Genomic DNA, 19,542 nt, shown 5'->3' on the forward strand with positions numbered 1-19,542 from the left:
GTTACTTATAGGTGACAGAGTTTATAAGTTAGTTATAGTCCAGTTTCACGAGGTGCTTCATGTGTAAAAAAATGTAATTTCTGATCCAACCAAAATAATGAACAGAGAAATCTCCATGATGTTGTTAACTTCTGCATTTTGTGTACCTTTCTGTGCTCCTCCAGCCTGCCCTTCAGTCCTTGTGCATCGGTTTCTCCTTCCCCTAGGGAACGGAGCTCCTGCTCACTTTGTTCCAGCCAGGCACCCAGATTTCCATGTTCCTGGAGGAACTTTGTCATCTCGTCCTTCAGCGCCTCAGACTTCCTCAGTCGGTCCTAAAACAGGGATTAGAGCAGTTGCAGTCAGCCAATTACAACAAAAATACTCATTCAAATGAACATCTGATATTCTCACCAGCAGCCCAGTTAAGTTGTAATTACATACTGTAAATGTTGACATATGACAGTTTAGGTCAAACATCATCAGGGGCCCATGCTGTAGAGTTAACACACACACATACTGTACATATTTATAGTGTGATTACCTGGCAGCTCTGCAGCCTGTCCTGGTGCTGGGCCTGCAGCTGGTCCAGGGCAGCGCGGAGACGCTGTTTCTCCTCAGGAGGAACAGTGGAGTCAGGTTGGTCCAGAAGAGAGCGAGTTGACTGGGTGATCTGGAGTAGCTTTGCCTGTTGAGACTGGAGTTGCTGAAGCTCCGCCTGGGATAGAGGTGAAAGGTTATAGGCCATAAGCTAGCAATTTTATGAGATGCACTACACATACATCCGAGGAACAGATTCTGACCTGCAGCATCTCTGTGTGTGACTTCACAGCTCCCTCTGGCTGCGAGAACGATACGTCGACAACATCTCGGCCTGCTCCAGATCCAACGCCTCTACTGGCTGGTTGGTTAAGGGAGGACAAGTCATTCAGCAGAGAGTCTATTTGGCTTTGTGTCTCCTGAAGTTCCTCAACTGCTTTTGCCTGAAGATAAAAGGAGGAAAAATTAATGCAAAAAGTTAAGTAAACAAATATTAAAATATATTTTGGTGGCATTAAAATGGAAACCCCTTGGATCACATCATCTTCTTACCCTTTGTGTGTTCTGCTGTACAGTAGTGTTGATGGCTGTGTCCAGCTCTGACAGCGATGTGTTGGTTGAATCTGTCAGGGCGCTGTACTGCTCCTTCATTCTTGTTAGCGCCACCTGGAGTTTCTCCTTTTCCTCTGGGCTCAGATTTTCTCCTCGCTCTGCCAGGAAATCCTCCACAGAGCGGATGGCCTCACTTATGCCCTCCTGTTTGGTCTGGAGATCCTTCTGTACTTCCTGGAGAGAAAATAAACGTTTGATTTTGTCAAAGATGTGAATGTTTGAATAAACAGGTGAACAAATTAGAGAAGTGAGAACATATCAAACCATCCAATGAATCCAGAGTTAAAATTAGGTCAATATTAGATCAGAAACAGAAAAATAGTGAGCTGAATGTAAAAATAGATTAATTTTTGTGTATTAAGGGTGTTTTTATTATTTAATTAATGTGAATCTAGATGTGGAGGGAGATTTGTTCATGTTTCATACCTTCAATTTCCTCTGCTTCTCTTGTAGGACATTCATATCACCTGACTCTGCTCCAGCTCTCTGATTGGCCAGCAAGCTGGCAGCTCCAGCCAACCACATGTTAAGGCCTTCTAGTTTCTGAGAACACTCTGCTTTCTGTTGTTGGACGACCTGAGATTAGAGGAGGAAAGAAAGAAGGAAAAAAAGAGCGAAGACCCGACCAGAAAGAAAATGTGAGCATAAAGTGATATCAACATTTCATTTTGGCATTTTTTACTCAAAGCACCGATTCTCAAACTTCTCAACGATAAAAGCACTTCATTTGCCCCTAAACAAAATACTTGTAGTGCACACTTTGCCAAGCTTTGAGCAGATTGTGTCCAGAGTTCACACTTACACACACACACAGGCAGACATACAAACACACATATAGTATCTTAACATCAACATGTTGGTCAAGCAACAACAAACAATACAAAGAGAAATCAGACAAAAATCTTTTTATTTGCTGTTTTTCCTCTTCCTCCCTGGTATTCAGGTGAGACAAGAGGAAAAACAGTTAAGAGCTGTAGCCAGCAAGACTTTGCTGCTATCAAATCTCTAGCCTTTACCGCCGTGACACAAGCGATTTTCCTTCAGTGGCAATCTGGAACAGCAAGGCAAACAGGTTAATAATACACATGTTATAAAGACATGCAGAGTAGCAAAACACGCTTGCATGAAAGCCTGTGTAGTAGGAGTGAGAATGGTGATACTGTCAATGTCAAGTGGCGAAGCTTTTGCAACAAGAGCAGCAGTGGGTTGATATCAAGGTATGATGATATGAAAAGTTCAAACTGTGGTGGAGGTTAGCTAGTTCACATCAGGCTTTTCTAGTCCTACTGTATATGAGTTTGGTATGATTTTATAGCATGAGTGCTAATCAAAACATTACTGAGATGTTCTATAACAAAGCACAGATGTTGTTAACAGCATGACAAATGAGACTGTTGCGTTTCAAATGTATTAGTAAGAAAAAAGCATTAAAAACCAAACCGACTCAATCATATTTTTCCAAACCTCTCTCTCCCTTGCACTCTGCATTTCTCTGTCCTTCTCCTCTTCTTTCACCCTCTCCCTGCGCTGCCACTCCTCCTCCCTTTCTCTCTGGGCGGAGAGGGCGTCAGCCCAGGCCTGGGCTTGGCCTGACGCTCGGTGGAAGGCCCTCTGCAGCTGCTGGAGCTGCCCCAGAAGCTGCCTGCTCTGCTCGGGGGCCAGGTCCTGAGCCCGCTCCGAGATGAACACCTGAATGTCAAAGGCCACATTGTTGACCTCGTTGGAGCGTGCCATCAGAGAAGACTGGAGCTCCTTAAAAGAAAAACAAAGGAAAGCGGCAAGTGAGTGGAGGAAAGTATCATTCCTGCATAGATGAAAGGGTAGCACAAAGAGATGAACACTGGAGCCACAAATCAAGACAATATATCAACTCTTTGTCTCCAAAACAGGTGTGACAAGATGCATATTTTGACAGTGCATATATTTACCTCATGCAGAGCCACAATGTCACACAATCCTTGTTTAATTAGCACTAATAAATGGTGTTTAATGCATTCAAATTAGACTATGCATTTAGTATAACAAAATGTATATCAACAACATTTTATGCATTTTTTCAAAAAGGAGCACAAGTAGAACATAAAACTTGCCTTGCAAAGATGCAGCTGCTGTGTGAGCTGATCATGGTTGTCATCTTTCTCTGCCATTTTTTCCATCCCTGCCATTCCTCCACTCATCTGAGCCTCTGTCTCCCTCAACCAAGAGAGAAGGCCCTCTACTTGTTCTCCCAACGACTTCTGTTCAGCCGTTACTGCCTCCTGAGAGAAAGATTGGCAAAATACTGCTGTTGAGTATCAGAACCTTCGTCTTATTATTTCAAACATATACAAAGAGGCAATAAGCAGGTTTCAGGGCCCAGGTAAGATAACTGATGTAACAATTCTCTGACAATCCCTCAGGCCAGTTTAGACCAAAGATTCACGACGAGACAAACTGTTTTAGAACATTGAAGAGAAAAGTTGCAGCTGTGTTAACTAGCCCGTCTCAGTTCGACTCCAGCTGGCTGGTGGCGTCGCCTGCGACTCAGCTTGTCAAGTCACCAGTGGTTGGTTTTAGAACATAAGGCACGTCACCTGTTTCAACAGCCAATCAGCTTATAGCAAAGTCAGCTGGTCGAAGAATTTTGGACGGAGGAAAGAGAGGCTCACCTCATCAGTTTGTTTGAGGAACAGCCGTGTCTGTACGACACAAGCCTTAAAATTTGCAGTCTGCAAATTTGAAATAAAGGTACAATCCGAATTCTCGGCCCTCTCGTGTTTTTATGTTTTCACTGTTTCATCAATGTTAGAACTGCGACTGTAGCAAGTATCTCACCATCACTATCCTAGATTCATATTTTAAGATGCTACAAAGTATCCAGCTACAAAAAAGCCTGAAAAGCTTGTTGCTATGGAAACGATACACCGTCTCGTCTAGTCGTGTTGGTGTAAACTGGCAGGTTCCAGAATGTTGCAGACTTGTTTCGTTGTGAATCTTTGGTCTAAACTGGCCTTAAGGGTTCCTTTCTGGTTTAATCTAGATGTCAGTTTTACCTTATATGAGTCTCTGTGGTCTCGTAGGCTTTGCAGAATGCCCTCAGAGTTTGCTCTGGCAGCTTCGTACCCTCGAGCCAAACTACGCCCGTCCTTTTCCAGGGCCAATAGGAGCTGCGGAGGAACATCTTTGGGCTGGGGCTTCAACAGCCGCTCAGCAGCCTCCACTTCCTTGTTGATCTCAGGCTCCAAGTCACGCAGTTCAAGGTCCAGAGTCTGAAAGACAGATTAGGAAAAGAAAACAAAAGTTTACTTGATATAGTTTGGTAATAGACTAATCCTTAAATCAGCTTTATTGTTTGTCTAACACTGGTGATCAAATGTATGACTGCAAAATAAAAAATACATTAAAGTGAGCTGTCATGACATTAATATAACATCATAGTCTATCAGGTAAATATGCATATTCTTTCACCTCAGTCTGTCTGATGATGTCATCCAAGGCAATGAGGCTGCGGCCAACAGACTGCTGCTGCTGCTGTTTGAGTCGGACCTCAATATGCCTGACCATGGAGACCAGAGCTACGATTCGCTGGTCATGTTCCAAGCATTCCTGACGGATTAATGATGACTATAGGAACAGAAAAAATAAAATATACAATTAAACATAACATACTTTTAAAACAATTTAAACATAATTTTAAATTATTTAAAAAAAATAATTTTAAAAATGCGTATATCTGTGTATACAAAGAGATTTGTTTCTTTTAAACAAATCTATATGAAAAATAAAAACAGAATCCTTGTCAAACTCTCTAATACTTCTTACCTTGCCAGTTGTAACTGTTGTTCCCTCTTTGTTTGACTCAGTTTCTCCAATCTCTCTGACGTCATCCTCCTCCTCTCTACGACTCTCAGTGGCTGTGACAGACTCAGGGACCCCAGCTGATTCAGACTCAGTTAAAGCATCTTCTGAGAGGACGGTTTCTGCAGGTTTGACATGTGGCTGTTGTTCTTTTAAAGATTTTGATTCGGGAACATTGGTACTTTCAACTTCAGGTGACTGGTGCCCCTTCTTCTTTTTACCTTTCTTAGTTGTTTTTTCTGGTTGGATGACCGTAGGTACAGATTGATCTGCAGGTTGGGTCTCATGGGAATAGTCAGTGGCATCTGCAGCTTTTCTGATTTCTGAATGGGACTCTTGGGGTTCTTTAAGAATTTCTTTCCCCATAGATGTAACTTTTGTCATCTGTGTCTGTTCCTCAATGTGAGAACTAGGTTCCTCTGAATGACTTAAATCAGATGAACGTTGTTGAGAAGCCTCAGCTCCATTAACGTTAATTGCAGAGGTCTGCATTTGGTTTTCCTTTTCACCAACTGAAGGTTTGATTGCTTCACTGGTTTCAATATGTTTGTTCGTCTGCTCAGCTGAGCTATCTAAATCTGGTTTTGCTTCTGTGCTGATTTTTGTCATCGCCTCAGAATCCACTTTTTCGTCAGTGAGTAACTTGTCAGTACCAGGCTGAGCTTTGTCTGCTACTTTTGGAATCTTAGACTTCTTTTTCTTACTTCTTTTACTTTGCTGGGTTTCTTTAGGCTGGACTGATGGAGCGGTCTCAACATCTTTTTGTACGTCTTCCAATAGTTTGGTCTCTATGCCCTCCTTGACAGAAAGTTTCTCCACAGTCGTATGTTGTTTGACCTCTGTCACTTCCATTTTGTCTTCTTTGACACTCGTCTCTTCCTCACTCTCTTTTGGTGAACCATTGGGTCTCTTAACACTATCATCTTTGACATCATGACTCTCCACTTCATCGGCCTTAGCTGACGGAGTTTGTACATTTTCATCTCTAACAGTTGTGCTGGGAATCTTCTTCTTCCCCACCTCCTTGCGCAATGCCTGCAGCTCCTCTGCAGCCTGCTTCTCACTCACTGCTTTTTCAAACACCTTTTTAAGAATGCTCTCTTTGGCTTTCAGTATCAAGGCTGCTTTCTCGTCATCTGGTAGAGAAGATTTCTGAGGCAATTCTTGCTCCTTCCTTTTCTCTACCTCCTGACTGCTCTCTGATTGCTCTGGTTGCTGAGAGACAGAATCCTCTTCCTCAACTTCCTCTCTCTGCTTCTCCCATTTCTTCTCCTCTCCCTTATCACCCTTTTCTGCATCCTTTGGTAACTCCAATTGTATTGCATCCTTCTCTGGCTTATGTTCCGTGAATTGAGGAGTGAGTGGAACTGCTTCGGGTTCTTGTTTTACCAAATCATTTTCAGCCTCAACAACAGAAGTTGCCTGATCATGAATCTGCGATGTTTTGTATTTGTCTTGTAATGCAAGCTCTGCCGTAAATGCATGAGTAGCCTCAGGCTGCCCTTCGATTTCTGCATCAACTTGCTCAATTTCAGATGGATGTTTTATCTCTGTAGGCTGTGTTTCACTCTCTGCCTCTTTACCCTTTCCCTTCTTTTTATTCTTCCTCTTTTTCTTGCTTTTGCCTTCTGTCTCCTTGGTTGAAGAAGTCAGTAACTGATCTGATGGATCAATGTCAGCACTAGCCTTGATCTCAATCTTTAAAGGTTTCTCTTTCTCTTCTCTTTTGCCCTCACCATCATCCATTTCTGATGCAACATCACTCTTTTTACATTCCTCTTCACTCAATTTTGACAGTTCTATGATGTGTTTATTTTCTCTGTCATCTCTATTCTCTGTTGTTACTAAACCTGTTAGGGGTTCATCGAATTCAACAACATGATGCACCAGTGATGTACTCTCACCACTGGATATACGCTCCTTTTTCTCAACCTCCACAGGTTCCCCATCTGACTTTACAATTTCTGGCCCTTCTCTGACGTCTTCCTTCTCATCTTTGTCAGTATCGTAGACATGTGCTTGAATTAATTCTCCAACAGAATCTCTTGAAATGCTCTCTTTTTGTTTATCATCAGTGTTACTCTCATCTATCTGCAGTCTCTCTTCAGGCTTCTGTTTAGGAAGATGCTCTGACTTTTTGATGTCTTTCTGTGGTTCTATCTCCTCTATGGTTTGCTGAATTCTTTTCTCAACATTACTAGCAAACTTACACAAGAGGTCTATGGATTGGTCTGACTCAATTACAGCCTTTTCTTCCACTGACACCGGCACTTCTACTTTGTCCTCTTCTGTAGTAGCGTCATAAAACAGTGACTGATCTGAAACTTCTGAGGTCAAAGTTTCTCCATCACCCTGTGTAATTATCAAACCTTTCTCTAAAAGTGGAGATCTTGAAGCCACCTCTGTATTTACATCTGACGAGTTTGCTGGACTGTCCGGCAATGTAACAGCAGGGCTGTATGTACCAAGTGATGAGGCAACAGGTGTAGAACTATCTTCATCACCCTCTCTCTCTACAGAAGGCAATTTCTCCTGAATCTCTGAAGCCATGTCACTGGATATCAGTCCTTTTTCAACAGCATCACTGACACTAGAGACTCGTTGTCCAGTGGCAGGATCAACTAAGCCCCCTTTCACAATCTGGTTGGTGGCTATTACCCTGGCCATATCCTCTTCAACTAAACCTCTTTGAGAGGCTTCAGGTAGAGAGAGCCTTTCTCCAATGGTGATATCAATGATCCCTCCACTGTCTGCCTGGCTCTGAAGCAACCTTAATGCTGGAACTGGGTCAACTTGTTGAGAAGCAACTGCCTCAGGAAGGGTCAAGCTGTCTCTTGTTTGCTCACTCTGAACACCTCTGAAAGGTTTGACCTCCAAGAAGCGTTTACCTGTTTCAATATCTATTTTACCCTGGCTTACAAGCTGTGAGTAAGGCACAATGCGTACAGTTTGGGGGTCAAGCACTCCTTGTGTTACTGTAAGAGAAGCCATGGCTTCACTTGCAATGTTCTCAGCCAGAAGACCCTTAGAAACTGCCTCTGTCAATGTCAGTTTACATCCAGAGTCAGGGTCAGAAATGGCTCCTGTCGATGCCTGGAGAGTGACTGCCTCTGGGTGTGATGAAGGACTGACTTTTCCTTGGTAGACCCACTCCAGTTCTTCCAGCCCAGGAGCAACAGAGCGATCCACTAGTCCTCTATCTACAGCATCAGAAACTGACAGCCTCATTCCTGAAGCATGATGTATTATACCACCTTCAGCCACCTGCCTTGCCAACACTTGATAAGCCTCTTCTGGGCTTATTATGCCCTTCTGAATTGCTTGCTCCAGAGGTACTGGAGACTTAGACTCTGGGTCAATAACACCTTCCATCTGTAGCTGTAAACTGGCTTTAGTTAGGGCTGCTGCTGAATCTGTATCCTTTCCTTTGTATGCCTTCTCTAGTGCCGCCAGTCCTTCTCTTTGATCCTCCTCTATCAATCCTAGGTTTGATGCTAGAGTGACGGAGACTTTCTTGTCCCTACGTATATCAACGATCCCGCCAGATGCCACCTGGGCCTCTAGAAGTCGAGCAGCAGTGTTGGAGTCAATCAAACCTGCCTGAGCTGCCTCGGTCACCCCACAGATCTGCCTTTTTTCTACATCCACAACCCCCGCAAGGGTTTTATCCGACTTGAGAACACCCCACATCAGATCTTCATCTAGTAAACCCTCCTGCATTACATCCTCCATGCTAAGTGATTCACCGCTGCTGGCATCTAGGAAACCTCCAAACAGACCTGCCTGAGCCATTAATTTGACGGCAGTATGGCCAGGGAGGACACCCTGAGCTACTGCTTCATCAGGGAGCAGCTTTTCCCCATCTTCTGTCATCAGACCTCCCTGTTTGAGCTCTAGGACTAACCTCTCCAACTCAGCCTCCTCTCCCTCCTTCTCCACTCCTGATTCAAGGATATCAACCTGAGGTTTAGCATGCTCTGAGTCAGTCTCTGTTATAGGCACCTTTTGTTTGATCCTTTCTGATTCAGTCTGGGAATGCTTTATTTCTGTCTTATCTTCAGATTGTGTTGAACTAACATCGTCATTTGTTTTTGCTTCGACTAGAATGAGTTCTTTCAACATTTTAACATCTTCTTCTGATTTGAGTGGTGCTGTGACTGTTTTTGTGTCTACTGTTGTGGTTGTACTTCTAGTCTCCTGATGACCACTTTCCCTGGGCGTGGATTCAATTGAAACCTGCTCATCTGAGTCTTTTGTTAATTCCTCTTTAAGATCTTTAGCTGAAGCCACTGAAGTTTCAAGACTGGATTTTTCTGTCTTTTTATCTTTTACTTTTGCATCTTTATCTAAACCATCTTTAGCTGGAGAGGCTAAACCACTCTCTACAATTACTGATGGTTTGTGCTGCAATTTGTTGTCACTTTCTCCATCGTACCTTCCTTCTAGACTGCCTTTACCATTGATCTCAAAATCCTTGCTTGGTGTGACTACACTGGAACTTTCTTCTTCAACCTCAGTTTGTTTGTCACTAACCCCTTTATCTGTCAAACTAAATTTGCTAACCATTTGCAACTTCCCCTGCTTATCTGTGGCCAAACTGCTTAGAGGCTCAACTTGAGATCCACATACAGAGTCTCCAGCAACCAGTTCAGCAGCTTTGAACAACTCCACCAGCTCAGGGTCTAGCAGCACCAACCGTTTTCCAGAATGGGCATCCACATAGCTGTGAGTCATGAGGTGAAACAGCAGTTTGTGTTTTGCTTGCTCTTCAGGATTCATTCCATCTGTTGGTGTAGCATCCCACACAATGCCTGTTGGAGATGATGAAGGCGATGGAGAGGATGGAGGTGGAGAAGAGCTGGCAGAACCCCAACTCAAACGGTTAAGAGATGGGGTACCTGACTGGTTCATGTTGGGGAGAACATCTGGGATGTGGATGTCTTTGAGAGAACTGACTACACTGGGCTCAACCTCTTCAGCACTCTGGTTCAGGGGTAGTACCTTGAGGGTTTCTGGGTCGTATAGAGCCCCAATGGCATGTCGCTGCCTTAGGATGTTACTTGCTAGCTCTCCAGAGATCATTCCTTGTTGAAGAGCCTCCACAATGGGCAGGATTTCTCCAGATTCAGGTAAGAGCATTCCCATGAAATTCCAGAGAGACTCAAGGACCAAGAGAGCCAAATGAGAAGAGAGAAGGTCCCTTCGAATACTCTCCTCCAAATCCAGGCGTTCTCCACTGGAAGGGTCTAGAATTCCCCCATTTTGCAGCTGGCGTGCCAACATGGCACAGGCTAAATCCTGGTCCATAAGTCCATGACGAACAGCCTCATCAATTGTCAGCCGGTGGCCAGACCGTGGGTCGGCAATACCACCAGCAAAGAGCTGTGCTTCAAGAAGTCGTACAGTTACTTTGCGATCAATCAGCCCTTCCTGGACTGCACGGAAGATGCCAACTTTTCTACCAGAGCGGAGGCAGACAGTTCCTCCAGGTTGCTGTTTGACAGGGAGGAGAAGAAGACCCGAGTCATCGTCAAGGACACAGCACTGTTGTAGCTCATGTAGGTTTAATTTTTCAGCTGTGTTTGGATTGATGAGCTCTTTATGTTGCAGCCTTGACTGCAGTTTGGTGAGAGTTCTGGGAGGCAACAGTCTCATGTCTTTTGCTTGCTCCAAACTCATAATTTTTCCTGTGGAGTCTCTCAGCCCTCCCGTGTGCATTTCGAGTTCTAGAACACGAAGTCCCACTTCCTCTCTGATGAGCCCAAACTCCATGGCAGTAGCTACTGGCAACACATTTTGCTGTTGGTCACCTGTAGACTTAGTATTTTCCACCAATAGCATAGCACTCTCTAGCTCAGAGAGATATTGCTTGGTGTGGGTGTCAATTAGGCCTTGAACCAGACCTTGTTCCAGTGAAAGACTGAGAGGGGCACCAGGCTGGAGTAGCCCACCCATGATAATGAGCTGGGCCTCCAGTAGTGTATGGCAGGTGTCCTGGTCAATAAGACCCCGTTGGGCTGCTTGGAACACTGAGAACCTTTCCACTGTTCCCAGGTCGATTACTCCAGCAATGGCAGTATGCATCTACGAAAAGAAAGAAAAAACAAATTCCAGTTGAAATTTATTCTGGTAACAATATAGGTCAATGTGGTAAGGAACTTTGAGCCATCATGTTATGTTATTATATTATCGTATTATATTACACTATTATAGCGTATTATCAGGAGAGTAAGATTATAGAATCAGAAAAAGAAAACCAACAACCAGTGGCAACAAAACTAAATCATATAATTATTTTTTTAAATTTAGTACATATTAAGAATTTGATTGTAACTTTCCCATATTCAGATGTCTCTTATATTAGAAAGCGCATTAATACTTACCACTGCTATTATAAAACAAGCACTAAGCATGCAAAGCCTCCAGTAACAAAAATGCTGAAAAAAGCTCTAAATAAAGGAAAGCAAAGACACATAAAAGAACACAGAAGTATTCAGAAGAAGAGGAGAATAAAATATCTATCAGTGATAGGTCAGAAAAAAACTTACAGGCAACGGTAAGAGAGAAAGCGAGCACTACTTACCGTACGGGCTTGTCCCGTGGCGCACACACACTAATGGGCCAGCTTATGGCTCGGCAGAGCGAGGCGCAACAGGTGAGAAGCTGGTTGTTAGCATTCTGCATGCCACTCTTCATTCTGACTCCTAATACTGCACTGACACTAAATCCTCCTGCTAACCTTCCTACGTACTGTAGGCTCAGGAAATTAAACTATGACTTTCTCGGTCTGATCCCTTTAAACGGAGACTGACAAGGGGTGGGACGAATAATTGATGTAGCATTTTTTCATAGAAAAACAGATACCTCGAATGCGGATTATTTTCTTGCAGTATACCATGTATCACATAAGATTGTAATCACTCATTATCGTTAGCAAGGCATTGTGACCGTATTGTATTGTGAGATAATTTATGATTCCCACTTAAAGTAACTGAACAGTAAACTAATCTAACTCATTAACACAGAGAGCAGCTCCAGATTAAGGGTGTCTATAAATGTCCTGCTTTGTTTTCCCATCTCTCATTCTGATCCTTGGCTCAGAGCTTGGATGTCCACAATTCTCCTTTGGCAGCTGTTAGTGATTTTCAAGCAAAACGCTGGTTTAAAGTTTCACACATTAATATTATGCATTAGAACAAACACATAAAATCTCATTCACACACACACTCTTGTGATCTGGACACAACATGCTCAAATGGTGAAGTGGGTTTTTTTTTTGCATAGCTGGCCTCTGGTGCACTTACACTCTAAACCAAAGTGACTTTTAAAAATCTTTTTTTTTTTTTAAATCTCTACGCTTAAGTGAGTTTTAATCAGTCCCCTGAAAAACCATACAACATTCACTTAGGAATCAAGTAGGAGCTGCAGTTGTTAAAACACACAAATTATCATCAAGGATTGCTTGAAACCTGAAATTCTCAAACACATTCATATCATAGTGTGTATACCAGGACAGAAACAATCGTATGACAAAGTGAGAGCTGACTGTGAATGTGTGATTGTATGCGACGTAAAGTACATGTATATATGGGGTAAACATTATGAAACATAGAAAACTACTAAAATGAAATGTGTTGACTTTATGCAGTGGTATTATTTTGCCACTACATAAAGAAAAGTAACATGATACCATTTTGTAGCTACAGAGATGACAGTCAGACGCGATGCGATGGTGTATCTCATTTAAAAATGGTTGTGCTTCTAACAATGCGTCTATGAAAAGCAGAGCTCTACAGCTTTGACCTAACTGCTAGCATGACTTGGGCAGCACTGCTCTAGTGCGGCACCACTAAGGCCATATATTAACCATGTCAGCAGTTCAGCAGATGTATTTTTTGATGATGATGATAATGACAATGACAAAAACTAGGGTGGGGAGAGTTAATGACATGACTGCAGGCTTTTAGGAGAACAATGTGACAGTGGAACACTCCATGCTAAGGCCCAATTCAGACGCTGTCATCCAGTGACTTCATCTAAAAAAAAAAAGTGTGCTGCAGAAGTGTTTCATGACGAAGGCTACAGCAGCACTTTTATCTCATTTTAATCTGTCAAATTATTCTACTACACAACTTCTCCTTAAATGGCAAAAGAAGGAGGTCAAAGAAAAGTGCCAAAAAAATATTTTTAGATCATCTGAATACACGTCTGAATAGGGTCTGTAATGTTTGTTAAAACAAACCATGTCAATGAGTGAGATTCTTCAATAGTGGTGATGTTTATCAAAAATGCACACACTGTGAATACACAACATGCTGTACAACACACACACATACACTCACTCACACACACTCTTGCTGGCCCACGCACGAACACACACTTAGCTCAGCTTGTAAGCGTATTCAGACTCAAAGTAACATTTTACCTTCACAATTACATTTTCTCAAGCTGGCGTAAGCGGAATACGTTTGGTCATAAATCTGTACACCCCTCCCCCAGTCTCAACCCATCCCTCCAACCAATCTACCTTTCTTTCCTCCTCTTTGGCAAGTTGCTGCTCCAGCTGCTGCAGCTGCTGGGTGGAGCTTTCACACAGCTGGCTGTAGGTGGCCTTCAACTCGTCCAGCTGGGCCTCCACATGAGCGCGCTCCTCTGGGGACAACCTGGATCGGACACAAAGGAGAAGGTCAGAGCAGGTGGAGTGATGAGAGATAGTGTGCATTCAGCTATGTGAAAACCTAATGTCAAGAAAGTGTATGATGTACAGTATATGTAGGGGGTGACTAGGTTTATATGTACTTCATGTGTACTGTATGAGTCCATGTGTGTTGCTCTAAACTGGTTTCTCAGGTAAAGTCATGTATGTGTGGTGTCTGTGTTTGGGAAGTATATGAAATGTGTGTGTGATCATGCATGTGACTTACTTGCTAGCCTGTTTAGACAGCAGGAAGACCTGTGTGCTCCTGATGGCTTCAGCCACTTCATCTTTCTTGGCTGCTAGTTGTTCACTGATGGCCTTGAGCGAACATACATGCATAATGTGCTTAGTACAGAGCAACCACCATCAGCAGTTAATCAGCAAATGACATTTAATTTATGAAAACATACTTTTTTGCATTAGTTCAAGTATATAAAAAGTTACAAGCTGCAGAACAAACAGCCCTGAGCAGATCCACTGGTATACATGGATGTTAAGCTTGTCTGTAGAATAATGCATATAGCCAAAATATATCAGATTTCTGTTGTACCTGTTGAGCAGCAAGTGAAGACTCAGCGTTGGGGCCCCCAGCTCGTCCCTGGAGGCCTTTGACCCAGCCAAGTAGGTCTGAAACCTGGCCCACTCTGGCCTGCCTCTCTTCCTCTACCTCTTTCTGCAGACATTAAAACAAAGCTCTGTAAGCTATAACTCAAACAACTGAACCTATTTAGCTGATTGTTGACATCTTTATAGAGTGATTTCTTCTGACCTCAAATTCCAGGCTAATGTGAGATTGATAGTGAAAGTAAAGTAAAGACTCACCTCTTCCTCCTCTAGTCTTCTCAGTGCATCACTGATGTACTTTACGTGTTGGGTTGTCAGGGTGACCAAAGCTGTGTAGCGCGTGCGCAAGTCCATAAACTGGAGAGACAAACCGAGAAGTGATTACAGTACATCAGTTACTGCATGGGTAAATATATTCACACAAAAACAATAAACCAAACAATTTATTTATCAAGAATCTTCTAATATCAATCAAAATGGTGAACCAGCATCTGTATCCTTACCTCCTGAGTGATGGCGTCAGAAGAAGAGTGCATCCTCCTCCTCTTGACAGGCGACTTGTGTGTAGACTCTACGAAGGCTCTGTAGGTCATCAGCTGTAGTTCAAAGTCCTGCAGGATACAGGCATGGTGGGACACAATTAGATAAAAATGGCAGCTCTGCAATCTTAATACTTGTAATTATTACAAAGGTCTGCATCGGATTTGTATTAAAGGTCAGAAGTCCAGAACAGTGGGTGTGGGGTGAGGGAGAAGATGGTGCATAATCAAAGGGGGCCGACGATACATCTCTCTCTCTCTTTACTATAAAAATCTTCAAATACTATTTTGCATATTTGAAATACTGTGTATAAAAACAAACAGTCTCTTACCTTCACTGAGGTGCAGTACTGTTTGGAGTGAGTCTGGCACTCATCTAGTTTGGTCTGGTTCTGTTCAATCTCAGCTACTAATGCCTGAAGAAGAGAAATAACACATATAATCAATAAAAGTCCACATAAATCAATATCTCTATTACTGACTGACTCAATCATTTCTTAGAATCAGTCCATTGTATTTTATTATTGTCCAGGTAAGCATCCATTCGGACATGGTTTATAAATCTATAGATTTAAGTCGATTAAATCAGTGTTACTAACTGTCTGCTGGGCCAGTTGTTCAGACAGCGCTTTGCTGTCTGCCTGTCCAGGTTGTGTATTTTCTTGTCTCTCTGTCGTCTCTTCGATCCACTTGACCAGAGCAGAATGACCGTCTCTGTACTGCTGCAGAACTGAGCCCAGAGCCTCCAGATCTGTCCGTCTGGAGTCAAACAGGAAAAGACAACCAGAACATTTAACACACGCAAACACTCATTAAAAGTAAAGTATAAGTTTAAGTAAGAATGACAACTGTATCCAACTGATTTCTCATTATGAACTCCTCTAAATAACTACAGGTAAGAGCTATTCCTCGTCGTCCTTGTGTCCTTCTCACCGTGTGTCGATCTGTTTCTTGATTGCTTTCCACCGGTCTGCCATCTGACTGGCTCTCTCCTGGTAGCGATCCAGCTCAGGGCTGCGGTCTGGGTGGAGCCTGCTGAGCTGAGACCCCACCTCTGTGGCACGACCGACCTCCGACTGCAGCGACTGGAAGATGCCCTCCTGCTCAGCGAGCTCAGTCTTCCACTTCTGGAGAGGGATGAGAAGAGGATGGAGGATAAGGATAAACAGCTTTACAACAGGACCGTTTTTCCTTTAAATGGCGACATATTTAAGTGAAAGTGTGTCCCTTACCCCTAGTTGATCTCTGAGGTTTTGAATGGCCGTTGTGTCAGCAGGAACAATGTCTTCTTCACTTAGTCTGCTCTCATACTTCCTGACCCGGCTTTCTGCTTCCTCCAGGCAATGCATCAGGACCTCTATTGTTTTTAATCTGGGGGAGGTAAAAGGTAAAGAGAGGTTCGAAATCATACATTTTTTAAGTGAGACTTTCATGGATTCATGCATATTCATGAGTTTACCAAAAAACTGAATGGCTGTATATGCTAGGAGAACAAAAACCTCACTAACTTTTCTAGGAAGACGGATGAGAGGTTGTGCAGTTTGTCTGTCTTCTCCACGGCCAGAGTGAGTTCAGACCGCAGGACAGGAATGCTGGACGACGACGGCTTCTCCTCGAAGAAACTGACGCAACGACGAGATACGTCTCCCAAACTGGAGCGCAGGGCGTCAAGCTCTGACTGCAGCTTCTGCACAACAAAGAGGATTACTGTCAGTAAGCTGTGAGTGATAAAGGAAAAAGTGGAATGTAAACAGTATCTCAAAGGGATTTTGTTTTAAATGTGGATCAAAAGATATGAGTTTAAAAAAAAAAATCAAGTTGATTCAGTCAAAATGAACACAATGCTCTACTTAAAATCAAAACCTTTCTGATCAATATTTATAAATTCAATTCAAGCATACATTTTATATTAACCAATTTAAATTTCACACAAAAAACTTGAAAGACATAATTCTGTAAATGATATAAAGGGGCATTTCAAAGAACAATATTATTATTATTATTTTTTTAACCTTTATTTATTCAGGGATGTTTCACTGAGAGGAAGCCTCTCTTTTGCAGGAACATCTTGAATACTTTCATACAGTTACACACATTCACACCTGGAGCTGCCCAGTACAACCACAGTCTGATCTGCTGACCACTGAGCAGCTCCACTGGAACAGCTGGGGTTAAGGGCCTTTCTCAAGGGCACCTCTGTGGTGGTAATGAAGGAGGGGCAAGTGCTGCTTTTTCACTTCTCCCACCCAGATCTATCCTGCTGGTCCTTACTTAACTTAATATTAACTTGTTTAAGTTAATATTAACTTAGTAAAGGGTGTTTATTGACTGTTGTAAACAGCAGATGGGACTCAAACCGACCTCTTGTTCTGCAATCTGGACCGTGCTGTCCAGGCTGTCTGTTGACAGCCGGCTGGGGGGCGGAGTCTGAATTGCATTCATCAGTCTCTTCTCAGCCTCGTTTAGACGCAGCGTGATGTTCTGCAGCTCCGACAGGTACGAGCGAGAGACTGACTCGTCCTTCTCCACTGGACAGAGAGAGAGAGAGAGACAGAGAAGTTATTACCGACATTTAATTTAGCGTCATACCTTTTTGCCTCTGTTCTAACATCATTGCTTAAATTAAATACAGGATTTTGGTCACGTGATAACACGTGGTCAAATAAGTGAACCTTACGTTTTTCATCACAGTATATGTGTTCCCAAGGTAAAAACTGACCTCAACATTCAGTAGTGTGTACTGTTCAGCAGAGACAAATATTATCATTTCAAACATTTCATGGCAGGCAGGTGGGAAGTTTGGACTGTGTCTAAAAGGAGTGTATGCGTCAGGCACTGCGTATTTGTCCATCCTGTCTCACCGGTTTCCATGTTGAGCAGCAGATCCTGGCAGTGCTGCTGGGCCTGCTGAACGTCCGTCTCCAGCTCTCGCCTTTCGGCCGGTGTGAACAGAGAGCTCTCTTTGCTGTCAGACAGAAAATCGGCCAACTGAGACTCCAGGTGATCCAGGACCTGCTGCCGCTCTGTCGGAGACTGGCAGCGAACCTGACAGGTGAGACACGGAGGCAGAAGGTGAGTACGACAGAGCAGAAGAGGAGGACAGAATAGAAAAAGAACCAAATAGAAAAGACTGATACAGCATAACAGATTGAACTACAACAGAGCAGAATAGCCATAAATGCCTCCTCCTTGAAATTATAGATAATGGACCAATTGCCACTCGCGCACACACACACACACACGCTGAGTCTCACCGAGTCCAGGTTCCATCCGGAGACAGTCCTGACGTCTTTGAGCAGGTAGTGCCAGGACACCACACTCTTCATGTTTACATGGAGCTGATGCCACAGAGACATGACCTTCTGGTACAACTGCTCTGTCCTGCACACACAGAAAGAATAGACACAGCATGAATATTGTTTAACACCCTGGACACTAATCCAGCTCCGTGTTATGTTTCCAGTATATATCTCACCTGCTGGCTGTGTCAATGGCCTCCTGGTTTGGAGGCGGGACGGTGAAACACACCGAGGGGACCATGGCCTCGTTCCCTGTGGGACTGATCACTTTCCATTTGGTCCTCTGAGAGTTGTCCTCCAGCACACACTCCTCACCTCGGGTTATCGTGATCTGAGAGAAGGCAAGGGGTGCGGGATGGATGTAAAGACAGATAGAGAGGGAGAGAGAGAGAGAGAGAGAGAGAGAGAGGGATAGACGGAGCACAAATGGTGGATGAAAGAGGAAAATAGAAATGGAGCGTGATGGAGATTAGATTACGGGACGATGGATAGTGGAAACGAGAGACCAGAGGACAAAGAGAAGTTAGGAGCAGTGAGAGTAAGGATGAAGGTTGCGAGATGAAGGAGTGAAAAGACAGAGAACGATTACAGGGGAAAGGAAGAGGGATTGTGATATCAGTGTAGTACAAAGGTAGAGGAAGTTATGTGATGATAAAACAGATTAAATGATGTGAAATGAGAGATAGAAAAGAGGAAGAAAGCAAGGGAGGTGAAATCAGGGGGAGAGAAGAAACAAAATGTAAACCGAAAGCCGATAGCAACAAAATGCAACAAAAAATGCAAACATTTATGGATTTCATGAGGTTAGCAGAAGCCCTAAAAATGATATTATATCAGAGAACCTGCCACACAAGTTGATTTACACCTTTAAACAAAAAGTTTTTTATTGTGAAAGCAGCAATATTTTCCAAACTCAAGAGTGAGTTTTATTCCCACCTGGGCTGGATTTCACAAATTCACCCGTGCAGAAAGTTAAAAAAAAAAAAAAACAACCTTTCTGACCTGGTGATTTTAAGAAACCCAGCGCAAGAGGAAAACAAGACGAGAGTTTAGAAGCTGGCAAATTCAGTGTAGTTTAAAAATAAACACACAAGGCGAAGCCATGACTGCTGGGAAATGTTTTAGGGCTGCACATAAAAGGTTACAGCTGTATCGCCTCCCTCACCCACCACCCTCTCTCACCCCTTCCCTGCACACACATATCAATACATCAGTTAACGTAAGGCTATGCACGTATACAGTCACTATATGAAATGTAAATAAAGCTTAAAGCTGTGACTTTTTAATCGTCCGGCTGACTGAATGAACCCGGAAGGCACTGATGGTGTTAAAGTCAGTTCAGTTCAGTTCAGCTCAGTGATTGCCACCTGCTCTTATCCACTGATCTCAGTCTATCTCATCATGTTGTAGCTAAACCTTTCAATGTGTTTTATAGAACTCCAAGTCAATTTAATCCTCTTAATAATTGGATCTG

The 19,542-nt window shown here is 43.1% G+C and overlaps 1 protein-coding gene across 13 annotated transcripts in view; it reads right to left on the reverse strand.

Moving 5' to 3' along the window:
• The window catches only part of macf1a (microtubule actin crosslinking factor 1a), a 236,795-nt gene that overhangs the window by 75,102 nt on the left and 142,151 nt on the right, over nt 1-19,542 (reverse strand). For 12 of the 13 annotated variants that reach the window (XM_042434970.1, XM_042434975.1, XM_042434969.1 and 9 more), the window contains 24 exons: nt 18,245-18,399; nt 18,024-18,150; nt 17,631-17,814; nt 17,131-17,297; nt 16,278-16,456; nt 16,002-16,140; nt 15,703-15,896; nt 15,369-15,528; nt 15,102-15,185; nt 14,734-14,841; nt 14,489-14,587; nt 14,217-14,339; nt 13,893-13,984; nt 13,496-13,631; nt 4,933-11,052; nt 4,579-4,734; nt 4,164-4,379; nt 3,222-3,389; nt 2,596-2,883; nt 1,558-1,707; nt 1,072-1,305; nt 783-962; nt 524-697; nt 147-314 (listed from right to left, as the gene is read on the reverse strand). In XM_042434970.1, the coding sequence (XP_042290904.1) occupies nt 147-314; nt 524-697; nt 783-962; nt 1,072-1,305; nt 1,558-1,707; nt 2,596-2,883; nt 3,222-3,389; nt 4,164-4,379; nt 4,579-4,734; nt 4,933-11,052; nt 13,496-13,631; nt 13,893-13,984; nt 14,217-14,339; nt 14,489-14,587; nt 14,734-14,841; nt 15,102-15,185; nt 15,369-15,528; nt 15,703-15,896; nt 16,002-16,140; nt 16,278-16,456; nt 17,131-17,297; nt 17,631-17,814; nt 18,024-18,150; nt 18,245-18,399 (9,801 nt within the window). The remainder of the gene's footprint in view (nt 1-146; nt 315-523; nt 698-782; nt 963-1,071; nt 1,306-1,557; nt 1,708-2,595; nt 2,884-3,221; nt 3,390-4,163; nt 4,380-4,578; nt 4,735-4,932; nt 11,053-13,495; nt 13,632-13,892; nt 13,985-14,216; nt 14,340-14,488; nt 14,588-14,733; nt 14,842-15,101; nt 15,186-15,368; nt 15,529-15,702; nt 15,897-16,001; nt 16,141-16,277; nt 16,457-17,130; nt 17,298-17,630; nt 17,815-18,023; nt 18,151-18,244; nt 18,400-19,542) is intronic. The other variant, XM_042434980.1, reaches the window with a different exon arrangement.

The sequence above is a fragment of the Thunnus maccoyii genome, chromosome 15 (assembly GCF_910596095.1).
Source record: "Thunnus maccoyii chromosome 15, fThuMac1.1, whole genome shotgun sequence".
Lineage (NCBI taxonomy): Eukaryota > Metazoa > Chordata > Actinopteri > Scombriformes > Scombridae > Thunnus > Thunnus maccoyii.